Source organism: Ascaphus truei, chromosome 1, assembly GCF_040206685.1.
Source record: "Ascaphus truei isolate aAscTru1 chromosome 1, aAscTru1.hap1, whole genome shotgun sequence".
NCBI classification, from domain to species: Eukaryota; Metazoa; Chordata; class Amphibia; order Anura; family Ascaphidae; genus Ascaphus; species Ascaphus truei.
The window spans coordinates 159,606,624-159,631,436 of NC_134483.1; the positions used below are offsets into that span (position 1 = coordinate 159,606,624).

The following is a 24,813-nucleotide window of genomic DNA, read 5'->3' on the forward strand; positions in this document are numbered from 1 at the left end:
GGATTGTAAAGCATTTCTGGCAAGACTCCCAAAGTTGACTATTTTTAAGTTGCCTCAAAAACAATGTATGGTCATGTTTCTCGGAAATAAAAATTGTTCATTTTAACAACGCGGTTGCAATAAAAAATATATATATTAAAGAGAGAAAAAAAGAAAAAAAGGTTCACTTAAATCTCTGACCTGCAGTCCCATCCTGCAACTGCAAAACAGATATTTATCTTCCAAGTTATTTATTGCATTTTGTACTTGGGTACCAGAACCTTGATTTGGACTCCTGCCTCCCTTTTCTTGAGATTTGTCTTTCCTCTGAAGTTTCGCCTCATTCGATCATGAGACTAGAAGTGGCAGCAGGCATCAAGGAGGGAAACGCTATTACGTGTGCGATTACTGCAGCGCCTGGAATGTTTTGGCCTTGAAGAAAATACGTTTTTCTGCACTTTTTCCATTGGATCGTGTAAAACGGGTTATATTTGGAATGCATGAAGATGTTCTCACAATGTTCCCAAAAAAGGTCATCTTTTAGCAAGTCTGCTTATTGTACTTAATGGTGCAGTCACACGTTAGATCAAAATGATCTAATAATACAGATGGAATTTCGCCTATTAGTGACATTTTCTGTCAGCAAATTCAGACTAGGATAAATGAGGAATACGGGGTCCCTGAAGGTTGCAGTTACAAAGAGTCAATATGGTTAGAGGAATTAAATGCCCCCATCTTTTTAAAACCAGAACACACAACACACAACACAACCTAAATAAAAACAAAAAATATTTTGCTTGAGGGTCCCCCGTTCTTTATTTGGTGGAAAAAATGCCCAAGATGGGCCCAAAAATAAATATATTTCAAAGAGTAAGGATTCCACACATTGTTTGGGTGAATGATGCTAAAAACTGCCATTTCTGAATGTCACTATTTCTGACACCCTTTTCCTATTTGTCACAATGCCCTTTACTGTACAGTACTTTGTGAGACCGTAAACAATACCGTCTTCCCAAACCAAACGTATATATTTAACGATGAATAAAATGCAATAAAAAAATACAATTTAATGATGAAAAAAGTAACAAGCACATATAGATTATTAATGTGGAGTTTTTTGGCCATGCAAGTTCTGTATGTTTTCCACACTAAAGCCTGCGGGTTTAACTGCACTCTATGCAAACTTTCCTGTTATATCTTGTTAGAGACCTGCTCGACAGCACATCTGCATTAATAAAATACTTTTAAAAAATGAGCGAGAAGCAATGACAGGGACGATTAAGAGCCCAACAAACAAGATGCCAGCAGGAAACTTAAGTAGGCTGCTGAAACCCATTTGGTTCCCATAGTTTGAGACTGTTATGCCGACAAAATACTCTTGCCATAACAAGAGGCAGATGAGACGCAGGCGTGCATAGACAACCCATTCCTGTGGGGTCCTTCTGATGCATACCAAATCGTCTTTATTCGTGGTGTGATTCACCAACCCCTTCAGTGCGGAAGAGCGATAGGAACATTATGGTTTGCAGCTGTAAGAATTCAAGATTTGTGCAGCACTGAAATGGTTAACAAGACCAGGAACATAATGGCTTCCAGTCACAGCATTAGCAGCAGGGAAATTATTATTACATAGCTCAGTGACTCATGCTTCACTCTAAAGGGCCAGGTATCTCAAAAAACTACTGAACTAGCATGTGTGCGCCCATGTGAGTAAGGCTAGCCGAGGTACCCACTGGTGACGGTGGCGCCCGCACCTCACACCACCAATCCCTCACCTCCTTACTAGCAGGCCCTGGTGTCTCCTTGCTTGTTGACCCTCTTCGTGCTGTGGCGCATCAGCCAGCAGGGAATACAACTCGATTGTGCTCCCATGCGGCGACACAGTCATGTGGTGCAGCGGGAGCCAATAGGAGGGCAAATCTCATAGACCAATGGGAGCGCAGCTTTTTCAAAACCAGGAGTGCTGGGTGACCAGTGCTGTGCCCCCTTTTTTTTATAGCTCACCTGATAATTTCAGCATTATCTCCAAAACACCTCTAATTACCCATAAAATAAAGTAGGGAGTTGTTATAACTAATAAACGCTCCTGGTTTAGGGGGGGAAATCACTGCAAGCACTGCCACCTACTGCACGTATTCCCTCACCTGTTAGTCAGTCTCCTAACATACTTAAGATAGTAAGCTCTCCTGGGCAGGGATTTTCTTTCCTATGGTCTGATTTTGTTTGTTTCACTTATTGTATTATAATTCCCTGCATTGTATTGTCTTTTTTGTAAAGCGCTGAGTACACTGTGGGTGCTATATAAAGAAATACATACTTACTGTATGGTTTTTGAACACTAGAACAGTGGCATAAATGGGAATTATAGGCTAAAGCTGCTAAATTCCGGGCATGATTGAAATCCCTGCCAAGTTTTTCAGCCAATCAGCTTTCAGTTCTCATCCACGCAGAGTGAGAGCAGCTCTCAGTCAGGGGAAGTGATTGGACAGGAGGCAACAGCAAGGCACCAACTCCTCCCCCACCCTGCCTGCAGAGAGCTCCGCACAGGAGAGTGAGGAGAAAGCTGTGTCTCTGGTGGGTGTAATGGGGGCCAGCAGAGTGTTTTATTGGTGTGTGTGTGTGTGTGTGTGTGTGTGTGTCTGCAGTTTGTTCTGTTGGTGTAGAGGGGGGATGGGGGGGGGGGGACAGGGTCTGTTTTGTTGGTGTGTGTCTGAACTGTGTGTTGTGTGGGTGTAGAGGGGGGGGGGGGAAGCAGAGTCTGTTTTGTTGGTGTGTGTCTGAACTGTGTGTTTTGTGGGTGTAGAGGGGGGGGGAAGCAGAGTCTGTTTTGTTGGTGTGTGTCTGAACTGTGTGTTTTGTGGGTGTAGAGGGGGGGGGAAGCAGAGTCTGTTTTGTTGGTGTGTGTCTGAACTGTGTGTTTTGTGGGTGTAGAGTGTGGAGGAGGGCTGCAGAGTGTTTTGTTGGTGTGTGTGTGTCTGCAGTGTGGGTTTACAGGGGCTGCTGGTGTGTGTGTTTTGTGGGTGTAGAGGGGAGCACTAGGTGTGTGTTTGTCTTTAGTGGGTGGAGGGCGGCTGCAGATTGTATTTTGTTGGTGTTTCTGCAGTTTTGTGGGTTTACAGGGGGTGCAGTGTGTGTTTGTGGGTGTAGAGGGGGAGCTGTTGTATATGGTGTGTGTGCGTTTCTTCTGTGTGTGTGTGTGTGTGTGTGTTTTGTGAGTGTAGAGGAGGGCTGCAGAATGTATTTTGTGGGTGTAGAGGAGGGGGGGGGGGGCTGCAGTGTGTTTGTGTATATAGAGGGGGTTGCAGTGTGTGTGTGCCTCCAACTCTTCCAGCCAGGTCATTATTGGCCCATAATGACCTGTTCTTCTGGGATTATTACTTAAATTATAGGCTATAGGCTAAAACTGGTAAATTTTCGGGCATTATTGAAATCCCTGCTTTCTGATTGGTTAAAATTCTGGGCAGTATTCATTCAGTAATGCCCGGAATTTGGCACCTTGCAACATTTTTATTTCCAGCCAATAAGCTTAGCATTGTCAGAGCAGCTCTCAGGCAGGGGAGGTGATTGGACAGGAGGCAATTAATGAAAGCTCCAAATTTACTTGCTGCATGTAGTAAATGTGTAATTGACAACTACATTATTTTACATGTCTAAAATGGAGTTAAAGTTTAGATCAATACCTGACTCCTGAAGCTGTTACTTACAGGTATAGCAACAAATAATATGCACTGTGTGTATAAGTAATATGCAGAGATTACAGGCTGATGCAGGCCTAATTCTGCACATCCTGGAGAAAACAAACGAGAATATACAGTGTACAATCTTGTCTGCATGTGTAATCACGTAGCATCAACAGCTGGCTGACGAATTTCTAAACAGAAATACGGTAAATAAAATGCTGTCTATCACTCAGAGATAGGGGCTAGCTGAGTGATCACAACACTAAAGTCTTCCATTAAACTGCCTACAAGTAGTGTGCCTCTGTAGCAAATAATTTGAAGCAGAGATCTCCAAAGAGATAAACAGGAGAAATGATCAGTTTTCAAAATATCTGCAGCTGTCGGCTTTTTTTTTTTTTTTACCAATTCAGCAAACTTAGAGAGAACCAAAATGCAAAGAAAGGCTAAAATACACTACAAACTGCTTATTGGGGCACTTTTTGTTTTTGAACTTTAAAACAAAAAAGAAATGGAAAAAAAAAAATCAAGTAACCACACGAGCAAGGCCTTCCACTACCTCTTACGTGTACTGTAATCCCTTCAGTGTCAGAGGCAAAGAGAAGTTAATGGAAAGTACTTAACTAGACCCAATCAATGAAGGTCCGTACGGGCCCTTTGTTGATTCAGTAACTCCCTTGAGTGGAACAACCTTGGGACAGCTAGGTATCTGGACACAAATGAGTGCAAAGCTCAATCTCTACTCCATGTTAGAGGTCACAAATGCACCAGGTGTTCAGTAACAATGCAATGTCCTAGCTTCTATAAAAACAACACACACACACACACACACACACACACAATATGGTATAGCCAGCCACAATGATGACCCTCAGCTACTTCATTAAAACTACAATTGCACCTACTGGTTTGAGACTAGGAACATAGGCAATTATGGTTCAGTGAAAGTGGTGCCCTTGCTAGGCACATAATAATAAAATAAAAAAAAGTGGTAGTGACATGTTTCAATGATTATTTGCAGTATTTTAACCAGAGAGCTGCAAGTCTCTTCTAGTCACTTTAAAGCAGTTGAAAAGTCCCTACCTAACAATTGCACCGCCCCATAACCACCACCCCCCCTCACACTGATTTGTGTCCAAGAGTCTACCTCACATACAATATCTTGAGACAGCCTGCAAACACGTCTCTGGCATAGCTCTCCAAGCTTCTTCCATTACCTTACATGTAATTACGGTGCCTAAATGGTGAGGGGATGAGAAAGCAGAAAGGAGTTGTGGGTCTCAATTACTTGAGACGTCTTTGCTCTTGCAGAGACTATAGATGACAAAGTGCAGATTAAACTGCCCAAGAAGCAGTGTAGAAAAAGACAGGTGTTCCATCTGTTTAGCACATTGATGGGATACATGGAAGCATGTCAGGAAGGACCATCTCTTTAGCGTCAATCCCCTTTTCTGTAACAGTAGATGTATTAACACTGTAACTCTATATCAGTTAAAGAAACTCCAATGGTAAATAATGCAAGTGTTTTGCGTGTATGAGGATATACAGGCTGAGGGCAACATGCAGATGCTTAGATATCAAGTGAATTTTCTTCAAACTGGAACTTTATTTATTTACAAGCAAACTCCTTTTAGGACATTTCCCTCTCACACTGCATTATTAATATAGTTCAGGTATGGGAACGTGTTCTCACAAGCAAACTCTTCGTGCTGTAGGAATTGCTAACGTAGAAAGGAATTTCTTGCGTCTCAAAGGAACAAAAAAAAATAAAAATTTCGCAGCAACCATTCGAGAAAACTTAAAGGGCCTTAAAAACATTTCACTACAGAACACACGCTGCAGAATATGTTGGCACTTTACAGCTAAACAATGATAATAATATGGCGGAAATGAAACAGGTCTTTTTAGTACCATATCGGAGGGAAAAAAGCAGCAGCCGAAGTCGCTAGCTAGATTTAAAGCAGCATTTCTCCGCCTTCTCCAGAGATCCCCAGCCAGAGCGGGTTTTGGGAATAATGAATTATTAAGTACACGAGTGCGCTTGGCACATTTGTGAATTTGTAATTGGTTGATAATCGCCAAAATATTGCAAGGCTGCCGTTTCCAGAGGAGAGGGTTCAGATACACGGTTTGAGAGTTTGTCATCTTCTCCCATGGATAGAAATTTTAGTGGAATCTGGGGCGCCAAAATATTCCAGCAATAAGAGACTGAGGTCTCCTTAGACTTGAACAACTTCTTATAGAATTGGATAAGATCAGGCCCATAAATGTGTATGTGGAGTATATATTCGAGGGTGTCTAATATAGTAACAAAATAGGATAAAGCCTACCTGGCCCCACTCAGAGTGTGCAGCATCCAGGAAGATGAATGGTGTAAAGTATTCCCATATAGCCTTAAGATTCTGACTTGAGACTAGAACACTCCCCTAGACATCCATATGTCTTCTCCAGCAAGGCAAATGACTATGACTGCACAAAGTCAAATATACCTTATGATTTCTTGACTTCGGGGGGACCCTGAGAAAGCGCAGTAAGCGCGAAACATGTTGATCTACGTGCCTATGATCTATTAAAGCTATTTTTGTATCCACGCTACCCGCCTTCATTTTTGGTGGTGCATCGCAACTTCTTCGTTTTTGTGCATCTTCTCCCATGCACTGACCCTCCTATAAAGGAAAATGCGTCATCTCTTTTAAAAGTGCATAACCGCTTTAGGTGAAATTAATAATATCCAGCAGTATAGATGAAAGACCAGTATTACGTCATACTTTCAACAATCTAAATTTTCTTCGCCCATCTGTACAAAATACCCCAAAAACTAATTACATAGCCACTTCACTGCCATGGTGTCTGAAATGCATTGTGGGCCCCTCAGGAAGGCAAAAGGTTAAGAAAAGAAGCCTCCTGATACCGCCATGTTGGACTACAGAGGGATAGATGGCACCACACAGAATGAATGTCTCAAACATCCTGACAGTCTGCATGGTGGAGCCACATTAAGTTAGATTCGAATTAAGAAGGAAACGTGTGGGGTGAAAATGTATCTCAAAACAAGCAACAAATATTTAAGGCTTTCCCTTGTATTACTAAACAATACTGATATGCTGGGAAGCAAAGACAGAAACTGGGGAGTACAGTGATTTCAAACACATGTTTAATGAATGTACTGTATAAATGCAATTATGCAGTATTTAGTTCTCAAACTTTTTTCTTTCCAAAAAGGCATTGTCTGGATCAGCCGGAATGGAAGATGTTTCCTTTTAGTCCTGATCAGCTTTATAATAAAGCATTTACTCTGAGCCTTAAATTACATTGTTGGTCTGGGCTAAACCTTTTGTTTGACCAAAATAATGCACAAATAAGCTTTCGCTAAGCAATGCAAAGACATGTACCTATGGCAAAAGGTACTGACTCTTTATGGACACAGGCCAATGGCAGCATTTGTGAAGTGCAAAACATGGAGTATTTTATTTCCAAATGTACTAAGTTATATCAGACCAAGTTAGTCTTGCCTCTCCCATTAGCTTCTTTAAACCCCTTTTTTCATATTTTGCAGCTTTCAGTTATCGGAATTAATTATTGAAGAAAATTAAAAAAAACAACGAAACAAGCAGTGATCAGTTTTCCCTAAAGTAAACGTTAAGGTATCACCCAACACATCAGTCTGCCTTCCTGGGACTCAGAGCGGCACTTTCTGCAAAGCTTTTCACAGCTGAGATGGGCAGTGATGCTGTCGCATTCCAACAGGAACCTCGCCCCAGGGCAGCTTCTTTGGTTGGAGGCAGTAAGTCGGCTCAGCCTTAAAATGACCAATGGCCTGCAATTGGCAGATAGGATGCAATTTGCCTGGAAGTAAATGACTACTTCCAGAGAACACAGTTATACTGTAAGCACCATGATCACTTTTTCCTTTTACAACGTATAGTTAGTTTGTGCAACATGAGCAGCCTTTTAATGTGCACCCACACTAAAGACCAAGGTGAGCTGGTAAAACTTTGCCTGGGGGGGACTAATCTGAGGGAGTGGGGAGGGACTAATCTGAGGTGGGATGGGGGTGGGGGGGACTCTAATCTGATTTCTCTACCTTGACGTTCACAGACAATTCCATGTCCAAAAGCTATCTGGAAAGAGGCAGGGTACATACAGGATATAAAACGCACAATTAGCTGCAGGCTACAAAATTGACAAACATTGCCAGGTTAAAGTAATAGTAATTCAACAAAAAGTTTAAAAACGCCATTTCCCCATCCCTATTATTTTTTTGTATCCCTCTCCATTCATCTTGTTAACGAATGAAAATGTTCAAAATAAACAGCTAAAATAAAATAAATACCTATTGCTTTTCTGTTTTGTTTTTTTAAATGCATAAAATCATCAATTTTACCCTTTTTGTGCCAATCAGTGTCACAAATGATTTCTGATTTTACAGGAGCAATCCAAGATAGTTTTTTCCCCCATAATTTTTTTAATACAGAAATCAAAATCAGGGAGTCCCCAGAGCTGAACCCCATTAATTTCAGCTCTGGGGACCCCCTGCTTCTTGAGATACTTGCCTCCACAGCGGGTGCCAGTATCTAGTGCAATTTTCCTAATCACATGGGCCAATAGGAAACTGCACGGGATTACGTCACAGCTTCCTTTATTAAATGACATGGAACAGATACTGCATCCACAAACAAAAAAGGAACCTCCTCCCACGCAACAACTGCGCTTTCGCTTGTTTTTTTACTCCGATTCACACAACAACTGCGCTTTCTCTTGTTTTTTTTACTCCGATAAAGCGCAGTTGTTGCGTGAAACGCGTGGGAGGCGGTTCTTTTGTTGTTTGTGGATGCAGTATCTGTTACATGTAGTTTAATAATGCATTTTTTAACCTTACCTATTTGCTATTCTACTTGCCCTGTTGATCGGAAAGACGCCGTGGGGGGACGCTGATCACCCCTTTCAGGGTGCACCGCGGGGCCAAGTAGGAGACGGGATCGGTGATTCGTAGTAAGCACAAGGGGTACTCCGCACCGGATACTAAATTAAGACGGACTTTGCTGCAATTGCATCCGATTAGCCGTGGAGGAGTTACCTCCTGTTATTGGCTTCACGTCAGGTAGTGTGGACTTATATCCATCTCTATACATAACCCTATCTATACCTCTTACCATTTGGCACGTTCATCTCCAATCTATGCTCCGTTTTCAATCTAAAGATACCAGAATGGCTACATCCCCATGTTTTTGGTGCGCTCCTTGAGCTTAAAGTCGCTGTTCCCTTTTTGCTAGTACCTCCGGATGCCGGCTGTCCCTGGAGCTGAAAGTAACGGGGTTCAGCTCCGGAGACGCCCGGCCTCATTCCTGGATTTAAAAAAAATGAAGACAAAAACGGCTTGGGTTGCCTCCAAGTGGGACAGCCCCTTCAAACACTGGTCTTCACCTGGAAATTAGTAGATTTCTGACAGAGATATTCCTCTTTCCCCAAGACCTTGGGCAAGTCCCCTTAGCTCCCTTTTCCTCAGGCACACAAAAAAAAAATATTGTAAGCTCTTTAGGGTACTCATTGTGTCTACAAAATCCTTTGTGCAACACTGCATAGTTTGTCAGTGCTACACAACAAATAAATATCAGCAAATGAATATTAACAAATGTGATTATTCCTAAAATATTAGACTGCAAGGATCTATCGCATATGTGCACGACAATAATGAGAAACAGCTGTGCAAGTGCCCCTCACACCGTCTGCCTGAGGAGAGCGCGCGGTGCCATTTTCATTATGACACGGTGGGAATGTTCCTGGCGCTGCTTCTGCGGCCCCCAATAGAAGTTACCAAGTGCGGCGACATTCCTGCTTCTCTTAGAGAAAACAATCAATCAAAAGCAACTTACTTCGGATGCACAGGCTCGTACAGATACTTGTCCTCTCCTACCGGAACAATGTCAAAAAACAAGATGTATCCGTTGGCAGTCTGAAAAGAAGGGGGGGGAAATAAACAGATGTAGTAACTATATACAGAGCACCGAGCACAGCCACCCCTGTGATTAAGCATCTGCTGCAAATAAAAATGCTAGCAGCATAGCAGCATTTACACCTCGGAAATCGTTGTTTGAATAGCAAAATCCGGATTTAACTTTTGCATAGAAACTTGTACAGTAAATTGTAGTGGGTTGGGCATTAATGCTGGGCAAATTAAGTGTAGTCCATAAATAAATGCTTGTCATAATATATAAATTATTGTTACACTTCAATCATTTTTATTTTGACAAAGTTACAGCTACACTTTTCGTTACACAGATACCCAGCAAGCTCTCGGAAACCCCCCCAAATTACCACAAAATATATATATGTATACAAATGTCAAAAGGAGTGCTACTGGACGTGGCTAATTGTATAAAACAAGAAACAAAAATGTCCAGAGCAACATCCAATGTGACAAAAATACACAGTGAAATACCTATATATCTCTTGAAAAAGGGTCATTTAGTTAACCCTTTGGCCAAAGCGTATGTAACCCCGCGCATCTCAAATAGGGTACTTTTTGAAGGTGACTTTGTGATACCACAGAGTGGGAGTGGCTGTGTAGCTAGTTGAATTTAGATTTTGGTCTCGTGTTTAGAAATAATTCACAGTTCTAAAAACAATTGGTAGAGAACAAACTAGTGGTGAAAAGACAATGTACAGTATAATGGAGAAATTATACGTCACCATGTTAAAAAACAAAAAAAAACAAAAGCAGAATCTTTACTTCAATGGGGAATTTTAACTTATCGGCCGCTTCAGCGGATATAGAATAAGCCCCTAAATGTGTCTAAAGAATCCCAAACTCCTTTAGTAGCGAGGCTGATCGCACGCTGGTACATCCACCATTTCTAGTACACACTTCGTCATTTGTTACAACTGCAGCCAAACACAACTTTATATTTTATTTTCTAATTGGTACTAAGCACCTGTTTTACTGAAATTTGATCACTGGGTTTTATTGCCTTTTATTTCTGCCCTTTCTTCTATCTTAAAATCGCTTAACAGGCGCATGACGTGCATAAATTAGCATTACTTTCTCATTGCAGAGGAACATACACAATTGACAACTAACCTCCCTCCCTCACCCCTTCCTCCCATTGTAGAGTCCAAGTTTAGAATAGAATCAGAGACTTTGCAGACTTAACATTTTTTTTTTAACAGCACTAAAAACATAATTTTAGACTTGTAACCACTTGACTGACAGATGTGCTCCGATGGCCTCTCTGGAGCCCTGCAATTGCCGTTAGACTGATCTGGTCCTTTGTGGTACACCACCTTCTGAGACCCACTTCCCCACCAGGAAGTGTAAAAGCTCCCTGGAGAGGGGGGAAAGAGATGGGGTTGGTGAGGATTACCAGAGATGCTCAGTAAGCTGCTGTATGTTAAATCTGCAAAACGTTCCCAAGCAGTCTTTGTTAGATTTTGGCACAGCGGGGTTACGTGTTCATTTTGCATTCCATTGCAACACACGTCATTCTCAAGGACTCCCGAGAGTCTCCGCACAGCATTGACAAGGCTCTCCAACATAGTGGGGTGGGGGGAGGAGGGTTAAAGGTTTTCCATTGTACTCCTTTAAAAATAAAGGAGTTACCGCGAAGGGGCCTCCTGAAGTGTTTAGTGCAACGCTCTGCCAGCTTCCCTGGCACGTAATGAGAAGTTAGAAAGGGGGAAAAAAACAAGCACAAAAACCTTAAGGAGGCAGTCTCTCCAAGGAACAAAGTGAACTAATCGCCAGTGGCACGTCTAATAGGTTACACATAGGTGATGGACACCAATTTCATTTCAATGCAAAAAAAGTAGTTATTTAAAAAGGTATTTTAAAACTTTATGTATTTATCATTACCTAATCTCTTAAGTGACAAGACTGTTTGTAATTGGCTGTAAATAGAGGTAAATTGTTGATCCCTGTATTTTTTTGTGTAGTTTTAAATTAATTATGTGGTCATCAATAGCCCAAGATATGAAGAGAAGACTATCACAATGTATCCATCAAAATGTTAAACTTTATATGCAAAATTCCAGGGGTCCCTAACCTTTTTGTGCCCAAGGGCATACAGGAGTTCAGGAGATCCCCGAGCTGCGCAGTATTATCAGCTGGTTGGCCAGTCGCGGGTACCCACAAAAAGCTTAGCATGCGCCATGGTGTGGGCACTGTGTTGGGGACCCCTGCATTATGGTAACCTAGAGATTAACCAGGCAATGGTGAACTCCCACGGAACAGCAGAGGACGGGTTAATTTTTTGGTCAGGGAATTCAATAAGGACCAAGAAAATCAAATAATTAAGGAAATGCTCAGAAGACACAGGATAACCGGTTTGTAACCAGTTGTCTATGGCCGTTTATGCTTAAATGACATAAGGAGGCAGTCAGACACTCCAGGCACCTGAACGCGTTCTTTTAGCAGATGCCGTCCGCTGCTCTGTAAACTTCAAAGGCGATAATAAAAGTTCCTTGGAACCAGATCCTAAAAGGTTGCCTGAAGACAGCTGGGTCTTTTTCATTGCAAACCCACATGAATGTAAATAATCTGTATATTATCAGTTGTAGAAGAGTTCATTTCGAAGTCTGAACTGTGAATATCATCGGACTTCTTAGGGCAGAAATTAATAGAAAACACTGTTACAACCAGCGGATAATTCACCCACCCTCGAGGTTCCAAAGAAGCCTATTACATCGCCGCCGATGTGTACAACAGGAGGTTATTCTAACTAGGACGACACTGGTATAGTGAATCTGGTAATAACTGGGAGAGAGAGCATTTTATAGTCTCTAACTTCGAAAAAAAGTAATTGTATTCTCCCAGACCTCTGCATGCAAAACGGTCTGTAACTAGGGAAAAGTGACAGATGACTGTCAGAAAAGGCCCTTTAAAACGGATCAAAAATGTTGGCACTAAAGATTCAGGTATAAAATAGACATCGGATTCAGCCTGGGGAGGCCCTTTTAGGTGTGTGGGTCTCCCATTTTCTCCTCCCGATCCCTTGGGAATATCCCTCATTGAGCATCACTTGATAAAAGTACAGGTTTCTGCTTTTATTCTAGAAACTGTCTGGTCTTATTTACTGTAGGTCACTTTGTAAACTTTTGTATAAGCACTAACTTTTCATTACATTACATTTGAAATGTAGATATCTGTGGTCAAATTGTCTAAACCCATAGGACCTGGAGGAAACAAACATCATTACAATATGCTAGTGCAGTGTTTTCCAACCAGGGTTCCTAGGAACCCTTGGGTTCCCCGGGAATCCCTAAAGGGTTCCCTGCAATTTTCTCCTCATTTGAGAATAGTATCAAATACAGAAGAATTTACAATGCATCTGATCACTGACGCGTTATTAGGGATGGTTGGGGTTCCCCAGAATTTCACTTAGGGTTCCTTAACAAAAAAAAAAGTTTGGAACCACTGTGCTAGAGAGACACATGCCTTCCAAGCAGTGACATCACAGTGCTACGCTATGCTTATCTAATATATATTTTGGAAAGTAATTTTTCCGTTTGTCAGTTCGCTCTGCATTTGGACAACTCTTAATATATCGTTGCCAAATTTTGCATAATGTTCCTGAGATCAAGGAGCAGGCTTTTGTCTAATGTTTTGAAATTGGATACATTCTATGAGTTATTACAATTTTTCTAAGAACGTCAGCCCCTGGGTGTTGTACCTGGTAGGCTATATATCTGCCGTGTGACATCATACTGGTGAGTGTCAGATAGCTATCAAGTTTAGAAAAAACAAAGAAGCGATACCTGCTCAAGCCGAGTAAAGGTAGGGTAGGTGAACTAGGGGTGGAACTTTATAGCTGACACAGAGTCCTAACCAGGGAGTTGTCCAGAGATGGATAGATGGATAGGAAGATCCCTAATTAGGGATCTTCCTACCCAGCTTTCCATCTCTGGACAACTCCCTGGTTAGGACTCTGTGTCAGCTATAAAGTTTACACAGAAACCAGACGAAGAAAGAGGAAGTCAGTTGCCACGCAAGAAGAAAAGTAAGAATGCTGGAGAAGGGGAGAAACGGAAAGAATTAAGGACATCATAAAGGTATTAAAGCAAAGTGATCGGAGAGATGGATAGAGTAAAGGAGGGGGAGAGGAGGAATGAGGTTGGAATCAGAATTAAGAATTCATTGTAGGATTGAATGGTGAGGTCGGCACCATATATCATAACATGCAACACCATAGAGATCAATGAAACGGGCTACATCTGTATTTGAGCGTATTGTTAAGTTTGAATCCATTTTACATTTCTACACAGGAGGTATTTAAAGAAATGTCCTGCTCTGAAACAAAATGTGCGCTGGCCGCCACTCACAGCTGAAGCAAACAGATGTTGGAGCCAGTGAAATAAAACAAAAAGATTAACAAGAAAGCAAAAATAGAGATTTAAAAAAAAAAAAAAAAAATGAAAAATGGATAGTCCCACCATACAGTAAGCCATCAAAGTACTTTGCTTCGGGTAAGAACTGTGTTTAGGGTTTTTAATCAGAACTATGCTATACTACTTTATACTATACCAACATGCTGCTTCTATGCAATCAATGCAGTGTTTGCAGACTTCGATCTGACCGATTGAACACGAAAATGTAGCCAGATCAGAAGTCGGGCTTGTCAAGCACAACAAGTGGACCCACCTCAGGGTCTCAGCAATCCCTCACAGCTCAACAACCTGGGGGGGGCCCAGGTGTATACTTCGGTCATGGACCCCGAGAATGCTCGTGGTGGGCCTGGGGGAATGTATGCCAAACGCAAGGTGTTGCCGCCTGTGAATGCGTGTTAAAAGGCGGAAATAAAAACAGCGTTTTGGCTGATCCAACTGGACAACTGAGACACTGTTTGTTCTACATTTTTGTTTAGATTGAATCAACATGACAGATTAAATATTGCATATAAAAATAAGCAATTTGACATACTGAAGCTTTTGGTGTATTTCGTGACCCCGAGGTCCCTTCCTGGCCTACTGTTCTATGAGTCTATGGCTTGGTGTAACTTCAAAAGCAATTGAATGTGAATAGAAAGGTCTGCCCAAGTTAAACGAATAAAAAGCCTTCTGTCACTGAGTCAGTGAGCTCGCCAAGTCTGTTTAAGGTTTCTTTGCCTGGCTCCTTTGCAAAAAAACAGGAAACCAGCACTGGAAAGAAATCTGAAACCCTCCATCTCTCTGCTCCTAGACTTTAGCTGCACTGTAGCTTTGGGCAAAAACCCATCACACATTTTAGCTACAGCACTGAAACAAAATCAACATGGGAGGACCTTCATTGTATGAAGTGTCCTTGACACCTCCCACACAGAAGCAGTTAAATTGGCTGAGAGCAAAGGTACGGATAAAAGGCACAGATCAAGGATTTGTTTTGGAGCAAACTTTTCATATTAAAGGGCAATAACTTAAATACATCAAAGCTGCATGGACACTGGCCAAGATAAAATTATATAGAGACAAACGTATAATTATATGCTACACTTTACTCTAGTCAAAGTTAAAATCCTGCCCAAATCCCCAAGAACATGAAACATTTTCTTTATAGTTCAAATAATGTTTGGCAGAAGAGTGGAAGCGCTCTATATTCTGTTTTGCGTCTCGTCAGGAACAAAAATAAAAGGTCTATGTAGCAAGATGAATGTGATGCAATCCTAAGGCAAAGAAAAAAATCCCATTGAGAGCAACAGGATTGTTAGGAGTGCTCATCATAACAGTATCACAGTACGGTGACCTTTTCCCCATGTAGTGACTCAGCGATGTGACAGAAATAATATATTATGAACTGTGGCTTCACATCAACGTAGCTACTGTACCTTGCATTTCACTATGACCAAATGCAGGAATCATGGGTGCAAATTCCAATTTCTTGCTAAATTAGCTTCCATAATAGTGAACATGTATACATCATGTACATGAGCACAACACATTTCATAGTTCATTATTATCATCCTCTGGTAATCAGTCGAAGTTTTACATCTGTCTGCAAATCGCTCATTTGCCATCACAGGTTCTAACCACTACAGATGTTTTTATTTTGCACACTGCGACGGCCCATTATTTGCGGGAAGGCGATAATAAACTGCAGAAATGTAGTGCTCTTATCCAAACTATTCTGCCCATCAGCATTATACATGAAGTTCTGAATCTTATCATAGCAACTACATCTAAAGCAAAAATAAAATAAAAAAGACAATATGACGGCTAACATGTTCGTGTTTACGTTAAGGCACTTATCAATGCTGATTTGGCTTCAATACACAATTGCAATGAGGTGTGCCAGTGCAGCATACTGTACATCTTATTTCCAGGAACTGACTATTCCAGGGCATGACAACTTTTGGTCAAATGTACTACCAGTTTTGTCAGACCACGTTACAGTTTTGACTCATTAGCTGCTTTTGATCTCCCATTTCTTTCCACATTTTGCAGCTTTCATTTATTTGATTTACGTATTGAAGCAAACTAGAAAATAAAACCAGTTCAGTTTTCCCCAAAGTAAACGTTAAGGTATCACCCAACACATCAGTCTGCCTTCCTGGGATTCGGAGCAGCACTTTCTGCAAAGCTTTTCACAGCTGAGATGGGCAGTGATGCTGTCGCATTCAAACAGGAACCTCGCCCCAGGGCAGCTTCTTTGGATGTACAGGACTGGGAGGCAGCAAGTCTGCTCAGCCTTAAAATGACCATAATTGGCCTGCAATTGGCAGATGAAAGACTGCTATTTCGTACCATGTAATTTAAATTACGTTTTCACCACTTTAAGTGAGTTCCAGCCATGTATGCTGCACGGCCTAAGGGTGGAAGAGAGAAAGGCAGAACTATGTGATTCCTGAGAAGCTCCTGAAAGATGTGCTCTATTCAGAAGGTCCCTTTAGGGACCTAAATGTAATGCATTGAAAAAGTCCATGGACTAAAAAAAATAAGTGTCTTCAATGGTGAACCAGCCTATGTACATCACAAATATATGTTATCTATTTAACTATTCATGCAAAGGAAAAAACACTTGTTGATTAGATGTGTGTTGCCGACTAGGGTATAGTGCTATTAGTGCCATTATAAAATCGCACCAAGTTATAAGAGGTGAGAGGAACTTGATACACCAAATGACCAGCTGCTTTAGAACCATTTAGCAAGGCGGAAAGACCCACTGTACTATCCCCTTCCAGTTAATAGAGGGTCAAAATATATACACAACATGGGCGGTTTCATTTCCCTCTTGAGCAATTTTGTTTATGTCTTTTCCTTAATTCTGTGCGCGCACAAAACCACATCACCGGTTTAACAGTCACATCAGCCAGATCTCACATGACTCTGTTCTTGTTTGCCTTCTACTAGGCATGTACTGTACACCCGCAAACAGGACTTCACAAATCACCAATGCGTGTACTCAGGGCCGCCAATAGCGGGCGAGAAAGGGCACTGGCGTTCCGGGCCCCGCGGGTCAGAGAGGCCCGGCCGCCGGTTAATTTAAAAAAAAAATGGCTGCAAAAAAAAAATTGCCAGGTCTCCCTGTTGGCAGCGCCGGAAGTAGGCTGGGCTATGCTTCCGGCACGCCGGCGTGAGAGGGAGGCCCGGCGCGTGCGGGAGCAACATGCAGGAGACAGGTGCAGCGGGGCCGGCGGCAACTGCTGTGCCCAGCTGCCGTGCCCCTCGCTGCACCGCCACCAACCCCCCCCCCCGCTGCACCGCCAATCCCACAGTACAGGGCCGTCCCGCCACTCCCCGCTGCCGCCGGACAACCCCCCCGCTGCCACCGGACAACCCTGTACCGCTGCCCCACCGCAGCATCGGTCCCCCCCAATATGGATTGGGGGGCTTGGAGTATTTTTATATAGATTTGGGGGCTTGGAGTATTTTTTATATAGATTGGGGGCTTGGAGTAATTTTTTTATATAGATTGGGGGCTTGGAGTAATTTTTTTATATAGATTGGGGGCTTGGAGTATTTTTTATATAGATTGGGGGGGGGGGGGGCTGGAGTATTTTTTTATATGGATTGGAGATTATATATATATATATATATATATATATATATACACACAGGCATACCCCACATTAACGTACGCAATGGGACCGGAGCATGTATGTAAAGCGAAAATGTACTTAAAGTGAAGCACTACCATTTTCCCACTTATCGATGCATGTATTGTACTGCAATCATCATATACGTGCATAACTGATGTAAATAACGCATGTGTAACAGGCTCTATAGTCTCCCCGCTTGCGCACAGCTTCGGTACAAGTAGGGAGCTGGTATTGCTGTTCAGGACGTACTGACAGGCGCATGCGCGAGCTACTGTTTGCCTATTGGACGATATGTACTTACTCGCGAGTGTACTTAAAGTGAGTGTCCTTAAACCGGGGTATGTGTGTGTGTGTGTGTGTGTGTGTGTGTGTGTGTGTGTGTGTGTGTGTGTGTGTATTGGGTAGGTGGAGTTTTTGTATGGGGGGGGAGGTTGTATATATTTGGGGGTTGGAAGTTTTTGGGTATATATCTTGTGGGGGGGGAATTGTGTGTGTGGAAGGGGCGGAATGAGTGAGCGTGGGGTAATTGATGGAGGGAGAGGAGGGAGGGGGTGAGTGAGGAAAAGAGGGAGTAAGAGTGAGAAGCAGGGGAGAGAAATACATGCGAGGCGGAAGGGTGAGATGGGGTGAATACATAGGATGGGGGGGGGGGAGAAAGGGGGCTCGTGAGGTGTGAAATGGGGGGCTCTGCTTAAAATGTTTGTCCCAGGCCCCACGATTTCTGTTGGCGGCCCTGCGTGTACTTACCGCAATTACGATCATGCTGCTGTCCGGCCTCCATTCTGCCTGTTTATAAGCTCCAAACTGCGCTGCTGCTTTAGCCGACTCCTTGTAACTGACTATTAATACGCTGGGCTGGGCGAGAAAATAGAAGAAAAAACAAACAAAATTACTTTCCCTTATTTGGAAACACATTGTAGATATATATACACGTTTCAGAGCAGTAGAACAGAACCAACACCAATTCAGGCACCAAAGATAAACATATATGGATTATAAAACCAACACACACACACACACACACACACACACACACACACACACACACGAAACAAAACTCACTGCATTTGCCATAAAAAAAATTGCAAGGGCAGTTGTTTTTGCCAAAGGATCATTTGACAATGTCCAGAATAAACTAGTAATGATTTGTAAAACGTACAACCCAGTCCCCTAGTTGTTGATTTTTAAACATTTTGTAGAGGAGACAGTTCTTAAAATAAAAACTAGGCTTCTATTGCGTTCATTTTTTTGTGGCTGCTAAACCACAACCAGATTCATCCAACCAAGCGATTACTACAAAAAGCATCGAACGTGTTTAGTAGGGAGCGCTTTCACTAGATTGCAATGCCAAGAAACTTTCCATAGTGGCACCAGCACAACACTAATGTTATAAGTTGTACTAATAGAAGCAGTATTAAAACATAGAAAAACAAAACAAAAAATTGTTGATAGCTATCAATTCCAATAAGAGCTGAAATTATTATTGACAGAAAACGTGAAGATTTCGCAGTACAATCTAATTAGGATGACCAAAGAAAATTTAAAGGCAATTTGCAGAGGATTAATTAAAAAAAAAAAATGGAAAAAAAAATTAAAAAAGTGGGGAATTTATTACATCTACTACAGCAGCGGTGCGCAATCTGTGGGGCGCGACCCCCAGGGGGGGCGCGAGACTGCCGACGGGGGGCGCGGGGTTTACAGAGGCCCCGCGCGCTTCCCGAAGGCACTTAAATTAAGTGCCGGGGGAGCTGCAGGGCCTCTGTAAACCATACTTACCCGTGGCTCCGGCGGCTTCCTCCCGGCGTCGCCATGGCAACGCGGCGTCAAAATGACGCTGCGAGGTCATGTGACGTCACGTTGCTATGGCAACGTGCCGTCATTACGCCGGTGCGAGGGTAAGTTGGGGTTGGGGGGGGGGGGGGGGCGCGGGAGTGAGGGGACAGCCGGCATGGGGGCGCAGGGAAAAAAGTTTGCGCCCCCCTGTACTACAGAACTGAGAGAAGCAAAGAATCCGCTCTTGAAAAAATACAAAAAAAAAAGTTTCAAGCCGAGATGAGACATTTCTTATCTCTTTGGATGAAGTGAAAACAAATGCAGTTTTAGAAAGTCCGTGGTAACTGCTGTAGTGGAAAGGCGTGACAAGGGCTACAACACGGGGAGTATGCAGCCCAACCAACTTTGAGAGCCTCAAAGTCAGGAATGTGTGGATCAAAACTAATCCCAAAATGGTAAAGAGATAGCCCAGGGGCAGCTTTCATTTACAGCCGCTGTACAAATAATGAGCTTGGTGGAATAATAAATATATTCAAGGTCCTTCACGGTATCACAGACTTACAAGGCATGCGGTACTTGCAACTATTTTCTCCTTTAATAGTAGTAACAAAGGAGGGAGTAGGTGGTATGATACTGTACCTGTCATTGAACCGACAAGTAGTTGATGCGTTGCAAAATGTCAAACCTCTCAGGGTGCTTCATCGGGCATGGCAGAAATACAGAACTGATAATATAGGGAACAAAGTCCTTGGCGCACTATCAAGTGCATAAACCTGATATAATGTTCCTGATTCTGTGTCTGAGAGGAACAGTTCGTAGATTTTCACAGGTGGTCCTCCTGATTTTCTCACGATGGTAGGTATCTGAAATCAAAGAGGACAAGAGACCATTGCGCAGTACCCTCTAGTCGTGGGGATCTCATCCACGCCGCTGCTAGCTACTTACATCTAACCAGATGTAGGCAGACCTTGAAAGGTATCTTTAGCTGGTGGTCTCGATCGCTGAAAGGGTTGGATTGGGGTCTTCAGATATATTTCGCCCGCTCCACACAGATCAACCGCAATGCCCAATTGCATATAAGAAAATAAAATTGCCAATAGTATAGTACAGTACAATTTATTAAAACCTTAAAAGATCAAAACAGCTAGTGCACTCACATGCTTGATGACCTTACTACACGAATTACAACCTGCCGTCCGCAGGCTTGAGGGGCTGTGCCGTGGTGTGTATGGAGGCTGGATCCCGCGTGTACCTCTTCCTTGCGGCCGCAACTCAGAGCGCCAGGTCCACCTCAGATGACGTCACTGTCCACTGCACCCTTCTCAGCTGGTTCGAGCACGCAGCAATGCGTGCAATCTAAGCTCCACCCTACGCGCGTTTCGTGACTCATGACATTACCCCTGAGGAAGTGACGTCAGGAGTCACAAAACGCGCGTAGGGTGGAGCTTAGATTGCACGCACTGCTGCGTGCTCGAACCAGCTGAGGAGGGTGCAGTGGACAGTGACGTCATCTGAGGTAGACCTGGCGCTCTGAGTTGCGGCCGTAGGAAGAGGAACACGCGGGATCCAGCCTCCATACACACCACGGCACAGCCCCTCAAGCCTGCGGACGGCACGTTGTAATTCGTGTAGTAAGGTCATCAAGCATGTGAGTGCACTAGCTGTTTTGATCTTTTAAGGTTTTAATAAATTGTACTGTACTATACTATTGGCAATTTTATTTTCCTATATGCAATTGGGCATTGCGGTTGATCTGTGTGGAGCGGGCGAAATATATCTGAAGACCCCAATCCAACCCTTTCAGCGATCGAGACCACCAGCTAAAGATACCTTTCAAGGTCTGCCTACATCTGGTTAGATGTAAGTAGCTAGCAGCGGCGTGGATGAGATCCCCACGACTAGAGGGTACTGCGCAATGGTCTCTTGTCCTCTTTGATTTCAGATACCTACCATCGTGAGAAAATCAGGAGGACCACCTGTGAAAATCTACGAACTGTTCCTCTCAGACACAGAATCAGGAACATTATATCAGGTTTATGCACTTGATAGTGCGCCAAGGACTTTGTTCTCTATATTATCAGTTTGTGTATAGCTATATGGAAAGGCTTGATATTTAGTCCTAGGCAGCCCCCTATCTTCCCTTATCTCCTCCCTTATCTTGGTGGTTGTTGGGCTTTTGTGCCAATTGTGTATCCTTGAATAGTTTGGATATATTTTTTGTCACATTTTCATTTATCATTTTTTAATAATTTATTGTATATTATTAAGAATATTGTACATATCACATTAACAATAGGTTGAGCGCTTGATTTGTAGTTTAATTCTCTCTTTATCACAGAAATACAGAACTGGTTGAAGAACCCAGAGAGGTTCGAAAGCTTGTAACATATCAACTACTTGTTGGGCCAATGAAAGTTATCAGACCCCCTCCTTTGTTATTTTACTACATGGAAGAAAGGACCAACAGGGCTAGAGAAACCAAACCGGAATTATGGAAAGGACCCTATAATACATGCATTTATCCATTGAGCTGAGCTGCATGAATCACACCTCAATGATTGTTTTCTCTTAATGGGACTGTTTTATCGTGAAAAAGCCCACAGTTTGTAGGTTTGGGGGCAAACCAGCAATCACACAAGCAGCAATGTATTTGCTCTGATAAACACGTCATGACGCGATGCCGCGCGGTGACGTCAGACGTCGGGGGCGTGCACAATTAGGCTGTGAGATTGGATGCAGCCCTGCACTTTTGGTTGTTACTGGGGAAGGCAATTATTTTGACCTTTGAAGGTAATTATTTTGACCTTTGGGGGTATATATAGATGTGCTAATGTGTTATCACTTTTGAGGTGTTTGCTCTGAGGAAGGGACTGCTTGTCCTAAAACGTTACCCCATTGTTAGCTCTGATGCATTAATACATTTGAAATCATTTGATTCCACTACAATTTGTGTGCCTCTTCCTTTCTCCTATCTTGCTAAACACTCAGATGTTGGGTATATATAAAATCGGGTTTATGAAGTACTGTAGTTAGAAGACATAATGTCCACTAAGTATGTGTGAATTTGAAAACATAAGCTTGTTATGAATCCCCGCTTTGCATTCTCACAAGTGCTTCCTCCATTGGTTTTAAGTTTCAACCACAGAGAAGACTACAAGCGGCTGACATTTCTGTTTAGCAGATTCCACGCTGACAACTAGCTAAAGACAATAAAACCACAACAACAACGGAAACTACAGGAAAATCCAAATCAATGCATGCATGGTTTATTATATATGTCAGAGCGCCCTTACATTAGCAGTTGCATTGTACCTGATCTCTGGTAAACCGCTTGCGAGTTCACCGGAGGTCAGCGAGGGCTAGTGAACAAAACTACAATACCATTCATGAAAGGTGGTGAGCTTTATACACTGGAGGTTGCAGTGTCATTCACTTTCAAAGAAACCTCAAATTGTGGCAAGTTACTCTCCTGCCCGGGAGCCCAGCCAAGCAGTGATTGAGAAAGCAGGAAAGAGCCAAGCTCTGCCATTCTGCTTCAAAACACAGGCAGCACATGGAGCCGGTGTGGAAACGTCTCAGCTGTGCCAACCATAACTCATCTGAACGTCTGCCAAGAGCACAGGACTCCTCTTACATGTGTTATATATTATGCGCACCCCTTGAGAAAGGTCACACAACGGGACAGAGACGTTGCTGTTTGTGGAATAAAACATTGTTGCACTATACCTGCAGTTTCCTAGGAGTGCCTGCAAATGGTTACATTATATGACCAGATTGAATATCAGAGGATCCAAGCTAGTGGCCTAAGTCAGGGGAGCTCAAATTTTTTTCCCTGCGCCCCGCTGCCGGCTGTTCCCCTCTCCGCGCCCCCCTCTTACCTCGGCTCCGGCACGTCGCCATGGCAATGTGATGCCACGTCCTCCCGCATTGTCATGGTGACGCGTCTCTGGAGCCAAGGTAAGTGCCGTTTACCTTGCCTCTTCCCCGGCACTTAACATAAGTGCCTTCGAGAAGCGCGCAGGGCCTCTGTAAATCCCGCGCCTCCCGCAGACACTCACGCGCCCCAGTTTGCGCACCGCTAGCCTACATATATACACACACACACACACACACACATACGTACACACACGCGCAGTTGGAAAATGTCAGGGCAGACAAGCGAAAGATACAGCCTGCTTTTCATTGGACGACATTCTTAAAAAGACGCTGAAATGCAGGCAGCATACTTGTCACTCACCGCCAGGGCCCCACATTGGCTTGTGTCTGCAGTCTGGCTCCTTTAAGAGCAAGGCTTTGTGGGGTGCAAGTGTCGAGGCCACGGCGGTGAGTGACCCTGCACACCCTGCAGCTTAAGCTGCGCAGTCCAATGAAAAGGAGGCTACCTCTTTTCCTTCAGCCTGGATGATTTTGGACCCTTGCTGCCTTCTGACATAGGCAAGGTTAAGGATCTTAATTATTTGGGGATGGATGGGTCTGTGAATTTCATGGGGGTGAGTGGGTCTGCATGTTGGAAATCTGTGTTGGTATTAAAAAGGGTGGATCTGTGTGGGTATGAAGGTTGAACAAGTGACTTTTTACCTTGACTGAAGGTTGGTGATCTTTTTCCAGCCCTGCACACATGTAATATATATGTATTTTGTTTTGCAATGATCTGGCAGCAAAGAGGAAGTCAACAAGGCACGTATGTAAAACTAGCCTCCGATGAAGGATAAAATGGTTACCACCGCAAAGTGGGACAGAAGATGCACTGTTCAAAGGGTGCCTATAATGTCAAGCCTGTGATCTACTGTACAGCCTAGCAGTATTATGTCCGGAAAACATACAATGATATTTAAAGACGCAAGTAAAAAAGGCCAGGGATGGAAAAAATCCTGGGTACCTAAAATTCAACCCCAGGTGCTTGTGCGCAGCACTGAGTGACCGGCCAGGCACTGCTGCAACCGTGCGTGCCAGCATGCGTTCGGGTGCGCTGTGACCTCTGCTTAGTGTGGTGTGGGGGGAGAGCGGGTGGCAGAGGCATGTTAGGTCCCGGCGGAAGCGAGAAGGGGTGATCCCATCGGAGACCATCCGATTTCAATTCAGACAGCGAGTGGGGCAGGGGGAGGGAGATGTGTGTGTCCTCTGCTCACTTAAAACGCTGGCTCCTAAAGATTATTACTTTTCTCCAACTCTGTGTTATGTAAAATGTAGTCAGTAAGCACTACTACACATATATACAAAGGGGAAAAAAGTGGTGCGCGCAGGTACAAGGGTCTCCCGAAACCATCGCCAGGTACAGAAATAAAAATGTACCCGCAGCACTCAAAAACATACATAGAACAAAGTCAAACAAAAGGCAGTTTAGTGAGAGAAAAAAAAACAAATACTCCCCCCAGAGGGGT

General features: G+C 43.2%; 1 protein-coding gene across 3 annotated transcripts in view; it reads right to left on the reverse strand.

Annotated features, from left to right (window-relative positions):
* Window positions 1-24,813, reverse strand: part of RIC1 (RIC1 partner of RAB6A GEF complex) — an 82,132-nt gene that overhangs the window by 52,791 nt on the left and 4,528 nt on the right. For all 3 annotated transcript variants that reach the window (XM_075596646.1, XM_075596655.1, XM_075596635.1), the window contains exons 2-3: window positions 18,407-18,514; window positions 9,530-9,609 (exon numbers count right to left, since the gene is read on the reverse strand). In XM_075596646.1, the coding sequence (XP_075452761.1) occupies window positions 9,530-9,609; window positions 18,407-18,514 (188 nt within the window). The remainder of the gene's footprint in view (window positions 1-9,529; window positions 9,610-18,406; window positions 18,515-24,813) is intronic.